A 14011-nucleotide genomic window follows, 5' to 3' on the forward strand; every position below is an offset into this window, starting at 1 on the left:
AGGACAGATCAGAGTGAAAGTGATGCTGTCTTCCTATCGCTTCCATCTGTGCTCCTGTGACCAGGCTGGGCAGAGTCCCTCACTTCCTTGTCTGCAGCGCAAGGCCATGGTCCATAATAGGGTGTCAGGAACTTTTGAGTGAGTAATAGTAGAGCCCCTTACACTTCACAGCTCTCTCTAACAATGGGATGCCAGGCACAGATCCATGACGGGGGGCACATGGGAGCAGAGGGGAACCTAAGAAGCCATTCAGGGACAGCTTAGTGGCCACTCAGGACTCACAGGCCATCCGACGTCCATAGAGGGACCCACATTATTGCTGACTGTCAGACAGCAGGGGCAGTGCACTCTTCCCACCAAGCCTAGCCATCTCCTGGTCTCTAGGTGAGGGCTCGGGGAGAAGGGAAGAATCTCAATCCTTACCTTGGCTACTGTCAGGTCAGTTCCTTCTTCTGAGATCAAGAAGATGGCCAAAAGTTTGGGGAAGAGGAGCCGAGAGAACCTAAACATTCGCCCAAATAACTGACAGTCCCTCACAAGTAAAAAAGGTAAGTGAATATTTTCTAAAGCTGCTCTCATCGCTTACCCCTCATCAATGGTTGGGGATTCTCTTTTCTTATGCTCCATTTAAGTTGTTTTCAGAAACCCGAATCTTTAAAAATGTGGTGCCTCCTTTTAAGGATCAAGACACTCTTGCTCGGCTATCATCGATGCTTTTTCATTTATGGAATTTTAAAATTAAAGGATAGGAAATCCGCTTTCATCAGTGCCCAAATCATGGCTTTTCCTACTACTTTTAGCTAGTTTTTATAATGGTCTTTTAAATTGTGTTAAGCTGTGTCCAACTCTTTGAGACCCCATGGACTGTACCCCATCAGGCTCCTCTGTCCATGGGATTTCCCAGGCAAGAATACTGGAGTGGGTTGCCATTTCTTCCTCCAGGGGATCTTCCTGACCCAGGGATTGAACCTGCATCTGCCTGTCTTATATTGTGCATACTTCTTTATTTTATTTATTTATTTACTCGGCCATGCACAGCACTTGGGATCTTAGTTCTCTGACAAGGGACAGAACCCAGGCCTTCAGCAGTGAGAGTGTAGAGTCCTAACCACTGGACCACCAGGGAAGTCCCACGTTGTGTGTAATTTTAAAGCAACCTTAAATTCCTTTCTGAAGCAGAAAAGCTTTACATAAAAAATGATTAACTCAGAAAGTAGGAATCCGGTCAATAAAGTTGCAAAAAGGATTCTGTGCCTCAGTTCCCCACAGGGCTTCTCTCTGCGTATTTATTGGGTGCCCCCTATGAGTCTGCTGCTGCACAAGGAAGCAGGGCTGCAGCGTGACTCTTGTCATTATCACTCAGAGAGCACAGAGGAGCGTAGTACAAATGCCCATGGGTGAAGAGTGCTCAGCTAGAGGTGTGCGAGAGGTTACAAGAAGGGTGCACAGGGACGGGGCTCCTAACTCTCCTGAGGGCCAGGGAGTATAAACCCTAAAAAGAAAGACAAGGGAAGAAAAATGAAAATAGGTGGGTGAAGGGAAACTGCTCCACCCTGACAAATGCCCATGGTTAATGAGTGCTCAGCTAGAGGTGTGCGAGAGGTTACAAGAAGGGCGCACAGGGACAGGGCTCCTAACTCTCTTGAGGGGCAGGGAGTATAAACCCTAAAAAGAAAGACAAGGGAAGAAAAATGAAAATAGGTGAGTGAAGGGGAGGGAAACTGCTCCACCCTGATGTGAGCTCAAGTCCAGAGTGGCAAAGGTCACATTCATAGATTGTAATGTTCTTTCTTTGGAAGGAAAATACTACCTGAAATTTTTTTTAAAGTGTGAAGTTGAAGTGAAAGTGAAAGTTGCTCAGTCGTGTCAGACTCTTTGTGACCCCATGTCCATGGAATTCTCCAGGCCAGAATACTGGGTAGCCTTTCCCTTCTCCATGGTATCTTCCCAATCCAGGAATCGAACTGGGGTCTCCTGCATTGCAGGCGGGTGCTTTACCAACTGTGTTATCAGGGAAAATGTGAAGTTACTATTTCCAAAATTGGACTTGTAAGCCATTTGTGTTTGGATGTATATTTCAGAAGATCGGGTAGTCTTGAAATCTTTTCTTTTTCTCAATTCTATTGCAGGAAGCCTTTCCCTTCTCATTTTGGTAAATGGACCCAGTTACATGGAACAGTCACCTATTCTCATAACCACAAGGTTTTCACGCTCTGTAGTGTCTACAGGGCTACATGTTTATAGTTTCTTAGCTTTTTCTGTGCTCTGGCAGCCTCGTGAAGCCTACAGATTCCTTTCGATGTACGAAATACTGAAGGTGTATAAGTGTAAAATAAAATACACAGGACAGCAAAAGAACTCAATGATTTAAAGTAATTTTCAAAAAAGTTATCAAAAACAATAAATCTCTGATTAGTGTAAAAATATATGTCTTTTTCTGAAAGTAACAAATGTATTTACAGGTATGAATGTAGCTGCAAGTCTAACTCCCATGACTTGTAAGTAGTGACAAAAGTAATTGGTATTTAGAGATATCTGCCACAAGTGTATGTGATACAAAACACCTCTGTGATGACTGCTGGTGACAAACCACACGTCTGTCTACTACTGCGACTACTCCAGTCTGCTCACAACTGAGGAGAGCGTCAGGTTTCACTTAGAGGCAAATGAAAATAACCCCTCATCTGCCTTGAAAGGAAGCCAGGCCAAGACTCCTCGATGTGCATGGCGCCCTCCCTGTGTTCTCTACCTTGTGGGGCCAGGGGAGGCGAAACTGAGAGCTGGCTGCTGCCTGGAGGCTGAGCATCGTCCCTGAGCTGAGGAGACAGGTGTCTGGCGGCCCCACCCCACTCACATGTAAGCCTTGTAGTTGGTGCCTATCTTCTGGACCCGGATGTCATACTTGGCATCAATGAAAGGCTCTGCGGTGGCATAGGTCTGGGTGAGGGCCACCACGCTGGCAATGTCCTGGAAGTCGTAGTGGTTTTCCACTTTGACCTAATGGTGGAGGAAGGCAGAGAGGCAGAAAGGGAGGTTCGCGTGCACACACACACACACACACTGAGAGTCACAAGAGCCCTGGGCCTCCAGGCTCATCACGACGCTCACACCCAGAGGCAAACCTGGGTGCCACATCTCCCTAGGAGGTCCCCACTCTTGAGCTTCCCTTCCCAGGGCTTGGGAGCCACATCTGCTGCAAAGAACACAGGGACAGTCTGGTGGCCTGCACTCTGCTTGCTGCAAGAGGCCTGTCTGGGTAACACTCATGGTTTCAGAGGGGCCATATCATCTTCGCCTCAGAAAGAATTCATCAGCAACTGAGGCAGAAGAACAGTCCACAACTGGGCTCCCGGAAAAGCTCCCATTGTGGCCTCACAACCCCAGAGCACAGCGGCTCTGGCCTTACCTTGCCCATGCCCGAGTGGGCGTGGCCGATCTTCACCACCACAGGGAACGTGGGCAGAGTCAGCTGAAAGCAGAGAAAGGAATGAATCGGTCAGAGTGTACCTGTCTCTCTGGGGAATCCTACAAATATTTTTCTTGGGAACACCCTTGGAAGGGCTCTCTAAAGAACCAGTGCAATCTATTTGCATCAGAAATTTAAAAATGTAAAAACAGAGTGACAGTGACTTGCCTAAGGTCACAGCATATTAGAGGCAGAACTGCAAGGAGCCCGTTCTCCTGTTTGGTACTCTCTGCATCTTTAAGACTCATTGCTTCAGCCTCATGTGTCCCCAGCTTTCCTGCACCAAACCTGGCTTTCCTCCCCTCTCACACTCTCTTCCTTGCTCACCAACACCTCACACTCACCACTGAACACAGCTCAGAATGCAAAGGCATATTTCTGCCCAGTTTGGGTTGGAAGACAGCTAACATAAGAATTCAGCATGTTTACCATTCAAAAGAGATGCTTAAGAGAGTAAACGCTACCTTGTTCAGTGGCTCAGTTGCGTCTGACTCTTTGCGACCCCATGGGGGTGGCAGGCCAGACTTCCCTGTCCTTCACCACTACCTTGAGATAGCTGTATTTTAACAGGGAAACCACAGACACTTGGAAGAAGAAAAGCCACCCCCCAAAGGCAGGATTTCAAGCTGTCACACGATGGCCAAGGGAGAAGTAACGTGGTAGAGGGGACCAGACGTCAAGAGACCTGCATCCCAGTCTCTCGGCAAGTCCCTTTGCCTCCCTGGGCCTCAGCCTTCATATCCACCAATTGCAGAAGCCGAACGGGACGCTTTTGAGAGCCTGTCCAATGACACATCAGACTGTACCCTGGCTGGGATTGCATGAAGAGCCAATCTGGACGCCAAACCTTGTCCTTTCTCCATCAGGTCAGTGCTCTCTCAGCTGCCTTCTTGAAAAACATCATGCCCACCTCGAGACGAAAAGAAGTCTTTCAGAGGATACACTATTGACTCTGACAAAAAGTCAGATTCCTATGGGAATCCTGTGTGTGACCAGATACTGGGAGTGCCTGACCTGAGGATTTCAGCATTCCTGGCTGCGGCCAGCTGAGGCTGGGGCAAGGAGCTTTAAGTTCAGCTTGAGGCAAGGCTGTGAAGCCCCTGAGGGGCAGAATCGGCATCCAGCCTCGTACTGCCTGCTGCAAGACTGTGTGGAAACACCCTACAACCAGCTCGTGGGTCTCTACCCTCAGCCCCGGAGCACTATGCTCCCCATCAAACAGCACACACAGCTCCAGTTCACGACGAACCTCACTCGTTTTCCAAGCTGCCCCTCCCTCTACAACAAGACGCAGTCTCTCGGCTGAGTGGGGCCCTGAGACAGGACATCAGGGTGGCCAAGAGCAGAGAAAGGGCTTTGAGGGCCCAGGTTTGCCCCGAGTGATGGGCCACCCTATGCTCTGAGACCCTCAAAGAGCACTGTCCTCATGCCATCTGCATGGGCTCCGGGAACGGGACAGGGTTTCTAAGGCACCGGCTGCTTTCTCCGCTGTCTCTCCCCACCCCCCAGCTGACAGAGCCAAGACACACACACACACACACACACACCACCACCACCCCCAACTTTCCCTGTCCTGTTCCATTACTGTTTGCTGTTGCTTTGGAGCCTCATAAATAGGGCATTGAAAACACTTCCTGCAGCTGAAAGAAGCCCTGAGGAGCTTGTCTCATTCCCAGTGTGCAGCTCAGCAAGAGGTCCGGCCTTCTCTGTCGCTGTCTCTCTTGCCTGTTGTAATTCTGTCTGCCTCTCTCTGACTCTGCCTGTCTCACTCTTTCTGTTTGAGCCTCTCCACACTCTTGTTCCTTTTGCCTGAGTCACAGCCTCTTGGTCTCTGTGCTCCCCAAGCATCTGTCTCTGTGGCCCTGTCCTTCTGTCCTGACGCCATCCCCTTTCCCGGTGCCTTCCCTGTACTTCGAGAAGGCTCAGGCAGGGAGACAGCACCGAGGACTCTCGCGGCTCTCTCCTGCGCCTTACTGAGCCTGCCGGCCAGGAGGGCCGCGGGTCGACAGCCCGAGGGTGGCCTGTGGCCAAGGGAGGGCGGAGCCCACTGGGGCGGGATTGGCTCTAGGTCCACCTCATAAAGCCAGGGGCGAGGGGCGCGCCGCGCTCTGGAGAAGCCGTGGAGGGGCAGTGTGGTCTGACAGTCCCCGCAGGCTCAGTCGCAGCCCTGCGGAGACATGCCCCGGAGCCCCCGGCCAGCGCCGAGCTGGGCGCTGCTGCTGCGGTTGCTGGCGCTGCTGCGGCCGCCGGGGCTGGGCGAGGCGTGCAGCTGCGCCCCCGCGCACCCCCAGCAGCACGTCTGCCACTCGGCGCTCGGTGAGTCCGGGGGAGCCCTCGAGGGCCCCAGCAGTGGGCTGGGGTCCGTGGGGTCGAGGTGGGGCCGCGCTGCGAATCTGGAGTCTCGAGGGAAGGGGTGGAGCTCAAATCCCGCCCCAGTTGCCTCCTGCTGCGACCCGGTGGGTTGGGCCGGGCCGGCGCCATAGCAACCCTGCAAGCGCAGAGACCCGCTGACTTGCCAGAGAATCAAAGACAGTGTAGGGCTTCCCAGGTGGCGCAGTAGTAAAGAACCCACTTGCCAATGCAGGAGACTCAAGAGACATGGGTTCAATCCCTGGGTCGGGAAGACCCCTGGAGAAGGGCATGGCAACCCAGTCCAATATTCTGGACCAGGGAAATCCCATGGACAGAGGAGCCTGGCGGGCTACAGTCTATGGGGTTGCAAAGAGTCAGCTGCAACTGAGAGAATGAGCACAAAGACAGTGTAAAGGGCTCCACAGCGATCCCCTCTCCCCGCCTACTACAGTTATGGGATGTCACTGAACAACAAGCCTCTGGAACTATCCAGTGATTATTCTGATCCACTGGTTAGGGGGATTGAGGAGGAGGGGGTTCAGGCGGTTGGGCTTTCATGATAAACATCCCTCTGTATCCAAGCCTATAACTGAGGTTGTCACCACAGCCTCACCCCAACACACACCCTTTACCCTTTTTCTCTGCCTGGAATGCCCTTCCTCAAAAACCCTTAACTTCCTGGCAAACTCCTATTCATCCTTCAAAACCAGGGGGTCTCCTCTTCTCTGAAGGCTTCCTGACTCCTGGTGCTACCACAGCATCTCCAGCATCTCTGTGCTCCTAGTCTGCTGTGCTGTTGGTCTTTGTAAGAGTGTTCTCCACTAAAGCAAGAGTTCTGCAGGGTGCGGGCCCTTTCCTAATTGTGCTTGTGGGCCTAGGACCCAGTGTTAGACCAGGCACAGAGGAAGAACTTCATAAACAGGTTTTGATTACTATCCGAACAACAAAGAGACGAACTACCTCTGTGCATAGTCAGGATATTTATTAATTCAGTAAACATCTGCCAACGTCAGCTCGGTCCGGCTCTCTCTGAGGTCCTGGGCTACAGCAGTGGATGACTACACACTGACTGCCCTCAAGTGGCTCCTCCGCCCTGCCCATCTCCACCCCGCCGTACTCTGGGCTGCAGAGAACTCGACTCCCCAGAGCAGCAGGCAGAGCAGAGAGACTCAAGGACCTGGTAGGCCCAAGGGGTTTGGAACTTCCAGGGATTGCAGAGGAGCATCCCTCACATGCAGCATCTTCCTCACAACCCACCGAGACCTAAACCCAGAACCCCCCTGCAGAATTCTCCAGGGGGCCACAGGTCACCCAGATCCCAGGAGGATCGTTCCCATCGGCTGCTGAAGGTCCCCTCTTTTCTCTTCCTGTGCAGCTATCCGGGCCAAGATCTCCAGTGAGAAGGTAGTTCCTGCCAGCGCAGACCCTGCTGACCCTCAAAAAATGATCCGGTATGAAATCAAACAGATAAAGGTACATGGGGGCAGGACAGGGCGTCACCCTCTTGGGCTGTTAGGAGGAGTTGGGGGCTGTGATCTGGGAGGGGTGGGGCTGCAGGGCTGGTGGTTCGGGCGGCCTGGCTCAGTGATGCCAGGGGTACAGATACTGAAGTAGAGTGGATGACATGTAGGGGACAGGCCACAGGAGCCAGAGGACAGTGCAGGACAGGCCCTCTGTGCTTGTGCGTGGGGCTGCTAGAGGAGCCTCCCTTCTCACTGGAATAAACCAAGGTTTAAATATTTTAGGGAGATAAGACCCAGTTGTGCCATCTGTGTGCAACGAGTCCTGAACCAGACTTTCACTTAACTTTTTTAGATTAAGAAAAAGTTTTTCCTGTTAAGATATAAAGTACACTCACTTACTCAATACTGCTCTTTCGTAATTGCCTTTCAGATGTTCAAAGGGTTTGAGAAAGTCAATGATATTCAGTATGTTTATACGCCTTTTGATTCCTCCCTCTGTGGGGTGAAACTAGAAGCTAACAGCCAGAAGCAGTATCTCCTGACTGGTAAGTTAAAGACCAGCAGCGGCCCTATAAGTCTCTGCCCTAGGCAAGGAGGAGCCAGGCTGACCTTGGGCAGCAAGCTGAGCCATTTTCTTGGGCACAAACAGCTGCATAACTCAAGGCAGCCTGAGTTGGGAGAAGCCTTGGTAACCTCCCTGTCAGTGCCACTGCCTTCCTAGTTCACAGGCTGCTGTCCCAGCCTAGGGCAGCTGGCTCCATTTCCAAACAGCTTTAAGTGATAAGATTTTTGGTGCGTGCGTGCTCAGTCGTGTCTGACTCTTTTTCAACCCCCATAGACTGTAACCCGCCAGGGTCCTCTGTCCATGGGGTTTCCCAGGCAAGGAAACTGGAGAAGGTTGCCATTTCCTCCTCCAGAGGCTCTTCCTGACCAAGGATGGAACCTGCTTCTCTTGCATCTTCTGCATTGGCAGGCGGGTTCTTTACCACTGAGCCATCGGGGAAGCCTAAGGTTTTTGGTATCTTGAGCCAAATTATGCCACTCTGAAACTGCCCCCGGTGGGTTCAGCTCTGCCCTCTGTTTCAGGATGACCCTTCAGAGGCCTGAGGACAACAGATACATGCACTCTAGCTCCAGGTTCTGCTGGCCATGGTCCCCAGACCCCTTCCTGTCCTGGCCACTTTCAGCAGGATAGAGCCTGTCCCTGTCCCTCCCCAGCACTGGACCCTGAACCAGGGACCACACTGCAGGGGAGGTCTTAGTCACACAGAGTAAAGGATGGTGCATTCGCAACCTCACCCCCACATATACACAACATACACGTAATAGTCACTGTAGCCTATGATAGCATCAGCTTTAGGCGGCCATGATAGGTCACACTCTTGGTTCGTGACTGACTCACACCCAAGGCCTTATTCTGGAAGTGCAGTAAAGCACAGGCCCTAATAGCAGCCTTGATTCTAATATGATTCTGTCTCCAAGACCTTGGGCCCAGGCAGATCTCCTCATCCTGCACTGACTGGGATAAAATAGTTAAAGTACCTCACAAAACTCTAATCCATAACTGAATGAATGCAATACTGAATTATTTTGTTGTCCAGGGAAGGTATCTGTGTGGTTATAGACAGGGAAGCCTCACTGTGTAAGGCGAGAGTAAAAGTGTAGTTGCTCAGTCGTGTCTGACTCTGTGACCCCATGGACTGTAGCCCACCAGGGTCCTCTGTCCACGGGATTCTTCAGGCAAGAATACTGGATTGGGTAGCCATTTCCTTCTCCAGGGGATCTTCCCAACCCAGGGACTAAACCCAGGTCTCCCACATTGCAGGCAGATTCTTTACCATCTGAGCCACTAGGAAAGCCTTCATTGTGTAAGTGGGATCTAAATTTTCCCTAAAGGATAAAACATATTTAGAAAGAAGGCCAGGAAAAGAAAAACACAGCCAATGGGGAGAACAGAAGGAGGAATTCCACTCTCTGTCCATCCCTTCAGCAATGAGTGACCACCTCCTCAAGTGGAGATGCATTAAACATGCCACAGTCCTCAAGGAGCTCTCTCACAGTTCAAATTTCTAAGAAGTCACAGGTGTTGGAGGCCACGCAGGTGGGGTCCCCCAGGTCTGAGGATGTGGAACTGTGCTGATCTGGGCACCTCTGGATGGGAGAGCAGGGGCGGAACAGGCCCCTGGGACCTCCAGGTCCCAGAACTAGCTGATGGGACCACCTCCTTCCTGAGCACCTACCCTCTGCTAGGGGCTGTAGTGCATCAGGGATGCAGACACGTGCCGGCTGCCTCAGGGAGGTCAAGTCCACCCAAAGGTGGGGTTAAATGACAAAGCATAGGCTTACTGAAAACTCATCCTGGTGCCCATGGTCTGCAGCAGAAGACGCAGCCCTTCTGCCTAATACCCTCTGTGAGCAGACCCAGCTGACCTCCCCAGGCTTGCCTCCAGTCACTGCTCAGTGGCCGTTCCCAGCCCCTCATTTCCCCTGGAGCTTAAACTACTTGCAGTTGCAAAAGGTATTCTGCAGGGCTGTGCCCGTCCATCTCAGTGTCCAGAAGTCCTTCCCCAACTTGTCTGGCAGCTGAACTCCTACCCATCCTTTCAACACCCAACCCAAGTATCATCTTAGACAGCCTTCTTGCCCCCACCCCTTCCACAGACAGAGATAACAGTGTTTCCTTTGTTCTTATACCACATCCTGTAAGAATCATACAGCAGTATCATTTTCTACTTGTTTATCAACCTTGAATATTCACGGGAAAGACGGATGCTAAAGCTGATGCTCCACTGCTCTGGCCACCTGACACGAAGAGCTGACTCACTGGAAAAGACCCTGATGCTGGGAAAGATTGCGGGCAGGATGACAGAGGATGAGGTGGTTGGATGGCATCACCAACTCAATGGACTTGAGTTTGAGCAAACTCTGGGAGGTAGTGAAGGACAGGGAAGCCTGGCATGCTGCAGTCCATGGAGTCGCAAAGAATTGGACACAACTGACCAACTGAACAACAACAATTTGTCTTCCCTACTAGTTTTTAGCTCCTTAGGGGTAGAAATCCTGTCATGTTTATTTCCTATATTCCTGGTACCAGGCCATAGTAGTTGCTCAGCCAGTAAATGACTGAATGACTGAAGCTCTAAGAGAGGTGAGGGCTAGTGTGGCCAGGGATGGCTTTGCGGTGGTACTAAAAAGGGTATTTGGAAAATAGGAAAGAGTGTGACATGTAAAGAAGGGGAAGGGGACAGACTCACCAAGATATCACTGGAGCAGGAGAAAGGTTGGAAAAGGTTGAAAAGGAAGAGAGACCTACTATGTATCGAACATCTTCTGTGGGTCCACAACTGTGCAGGGAACTTCATAGACATTCTCTCATTTAATCTTGACAACAACCTTATTATTCTCATCTTTCAGCTGAGAAGTTACATGGATTTCTTATGGTCACACACTAGTAAATGACAGAAAAGAAGGGATTTCTGCCAAGATTCTGACTTAAAGCCCACATCCCTCTGACTGCACCATGCTAATGGAAAGGCCTTTGCCCTACAACTCTCCCTCATACAAACATCATCTGGTAATGGCTTTGATATAAAGACAGCAGAGGTTTTTCTGGCTCCTTCACGGAGCCCCATGTCACCACTTCCACCACAAGATACCAAGGAGGCTGTGATTCTGGGCTCCCTCAAGAACTCCTGGAGCTCCACAAGCAGACTCCTCATGTCGGCTCTCCTCTATCTCCCCTTTAAGGTCAGATCCTCAGTGATGGGAAAGTCTTTGTCCATCTGTGCAACTACATTGAGCCCTGGGAGAACCTGTCCCTTCTGCAGAGAGAAAGTCTGAATCACCACTACCATCTGAACTGTGGCTGCCAAGTAAGGACTGTCCGTTTCCAAGGTCTTCGGGGGTGGGGGAAAGGCTGTGCAGCCTCACCCTTCGTGTATTCCTTCCTTCCCATGTGTGTGATCTATTCATTTGCAGTACTATACTTGAGGTTTGTGATAGATCAGGCATCATTCAAAGCTGGGGGTGGGAAAGCAACAAGGCCCACAGTCCCTGATCTCAATGTACTTGCATTCTGGCTGAGAAGGCAGCCATCATATAAGACAGACTGGGATAATACACTACCACTTAAAGAGAGTCTACTCTTTTTGTCAGGACCTGTAATGGTTAATTTATTTAAGATATTTAGTCTTTAAAACAAATTTATGAAGAGTTAAGATTTCCATTTTATGGGGGAGAAATTCATGTTATAGGAAATGAAGTGACTTGCTTAGGTCAGTGGTAGAGTAAGGGCCTTTGTGCCTTTTGGGAGGCAATACTGTATGTGGAGAGTACAGGGGAAAGAGAACTAAGGGAGAAATTTGGAGACTTGGAAGGGCCTTATAAGCCAGGGGGCATTTGAGCTAGGCTGTAAGAACATGTAGGAGTCTGAAAGGCAAGAACAGAAAAAGGACACCCTACTCACCTGGATGTTGTGTGGCTACGGCTCTAGATCACCACCTGCTATACGGTGCCCTGCACCATCTCGGCTCCCAACGAGTGCCTCTGGACAGACTGGCTACTGGAACGGAAGCTCTACGGGTACCAGGCCCAGCATTATGTCTGCATGAAGCATGTTGACGGCACCTGTAGCTGGTACCAGGGACGCCTGCCCCTCAGGAAGGAGTTTGTTGACATCATCCAGCCGTAGGACGGATCGCCACAACCCTTTGAGAATCCCGAAGACCAAGCCCTTTTCCTTCCTGGCAGGGGCGCTGGCTGTCCCTACCTGCTTCAGGGATGCCAGACAAGGGGAAGTACCAGGTGGATGGTGTGGCCAGGCTGAGGGCAGGGATGGGGCATGTGGCAGCTTGTGTCCAGGACCTCAGTCCAGAACACGTTGGGCCAAGGGCTAGGGAAAGTAGCAGGACTTTTCTCTCCCACCCTCAGCCCTTTATCCCTTCTAGTCGAGCTGGTATTTGTTACTGATTCTGGCTTAGTTTCTTTTTTCAAAGCTAGGACTATTCCTTTTTCTCCCTAGATAAATGTGTTTTCTTTTTATCTTAACTGATCTGACAGGGGAGAAATGATGACTGTTATACATATGAGATGGCGTGGCCTTGTGAGATATAAGACCAGAAGGTGGGTGACAGTATCATCAACAGGCTGGTTTGGAGAAATGGAAAGAACAATATTGTCTGGCTGTGTTTCATCTGCTCCTCCTGTCCTGACTCATTCTGACCCTCTGATATACTTTCAGTCTGTTTAGGGGAGTGGCAAAGGGGGACAGGAGCCATTCAATGTGAAGCCTACAATGTACTCCCCTCTATGCCATTCCTGGCACAGGGCCTGGCCCAGTTAGCAAGACAAGAACAGACTTGGGCATTGTCTCTCCAGGTTAACTATACTTAATGTCCTCAACTACTGTCCAAAAGGCTTCTCCTCTGTCTCCTTTAGAAAGTCCTGTTTTCATTACTACTTCAAAATCTTTTTTAAGCTTAAAAAAAAAAAAAAAAAAAGCCTTTCTCTTATAGAGTTGAAATTCCCCCTTAGCTTTTGAAGCCTCACAGAGATCTTGGGGGTCGGGGGTGGGTGTCCTCTCTTGAGGGCAAATTTTAGGCTAGAGGACAGGAGAAAAAGAACTCAAGGGCCCTTGGGGAAAAGGAGGTAGGTGAGGAATATACTTTGCAAGTGTTACAGACCAAGTGGTCAGCCTGCTAGATGCTATAGCAGGACAAAGCCAGCTTCGAGGGCTCCCCGCCCAGCCTTCTGCTCAGTCCTCTCTTGGATGCCCTGAAATTTACAAGCATAGCCCCTGAGGGTTCCTCTGCCTCTACAAGCCTTCCTGATTTGTCCTGAAAGGGAAAGCCCTGGTGAGCGTCTTAAGGATTTATCAGAGACAAGTGCTTAAAGTTCCAGGGCCTCTCCTGGGGAAGCTCTGGCAAAGATGGAGAAGGTAGTTCTTTCCAAGGCCTCAAGGTCCTATACGGCTTGCTGATAAGCTGGGGCATGCACAAAACACCAGAAGGTTCCACAGAAATGGTGCCAATGGAGATTCCTTCTGGAGATCTCTGTCCTGGAGCACAAGACTTGGAAAGATAAGGCAGAGAGTCTCCACTGGTGGGTTAAGAAGGATTACCCACTGACCACACAGGCCTGGGGCAGAGAGCATGGGGCCAAAGAAGAAGAAGGGGAATAAACACTGGAGGCGGCCTCCGTACCAATCATCCATCCCATCGTTCTGCTCCTTCTGCCATCCCGGGATGGCCTCAGAGAAGGCAGAGTGAAACCCTTGTCTTATCTGAATTTTGAGGAAGCCCAGGGAATGGAAGTGTCTGGTGAATAATATCAGGAACAATAGCTTACATCTGAGGAGCACTCCATACTCCTCACAGACTATTTGCTTAAAGAATCTCACTGAAATCATGCAAGTGCCATATTAGCTATCCTGGCCAGGAATCGTTAAGCCCACTCGCCTTTCAGATTCGGATGCTGACACGTGGTGAGGGAATGTAACCGTCCGCGACTTGTGGCTAGAATCGCAAGCAGCAGGATCTTCTGACTGTTGATCCATCTAGGTTGTTACTCTCAGCTTTTGATAAAACGCCCCTGTTTCTGCTCTTTCCTAGTCTGTCTCCAAGTTTCAGAGATAGAGGGCTGTCAGCTACAACCCGGCCACTGTGGCCTCACAAAGCAGGTCTGCAGTTCAACCTCAATAGATTCTCTGGGGTTGAGAGGCTGAGGCCTTCCT

General features: G+C 50.6%; 2 protein-coding genes across 2 annotated transcripts in view; one reads left to right on the forward strand and one right to left on the reverse strand.

The window, feature by feature from the left end:
• SYN2 (synapsin II) overlaps positions 1-14011 on the reverse strand; it is a 152115-nt gene that overhangs the window by 25376 nt on the left and 112728 nt on the right. The window contains exons 6-7 of the mRNA XM_068982317.1: positions 3407-3469; positions 2855-2997 (exon numbers count right to left, since the gene is read on the reverse strand). Coding sequence (XP_068838418.1) covers positions 2855-2997; positions 3407-3469 — 206 coding nt within the window. The remainder of the gene's footprint in view (positions 1-2854; positions 2998-3406; positions 3470-14011) is intronic.
• On the forward strand, positions 5644-11971 carry TIMP4 (TIMP metallopeptidase inhibitor 4). Its single transcript, XM_068983012.1, has 5 exons — positions 5644-5782; positions 7194-7291; positions 7712-7826; positions 11029-11153; positions 11774-11971. Exons 1-5 carry the CDS (start codon positions 5644-5646, stop codon positions 11969-11971), a joined length of 675 nt encoding a protein of 224 aa, XP_068839113.1.

The sequence above is a fragment of the Capricornis sumatraensis genome, chromosome 10 (assembly GCF_032405125.1).
Source record: "Capricornis sumatraensis isolate serow.1 chromosome 10, serow.2, whole genome shotgun sequence".
Taxonomy (NCBI): Eukaryota; Metazoa; Chordata; class Mammalia; order Artiodactyla; family Bovidae; genus Capricornis; species Capricornis sumatraensis.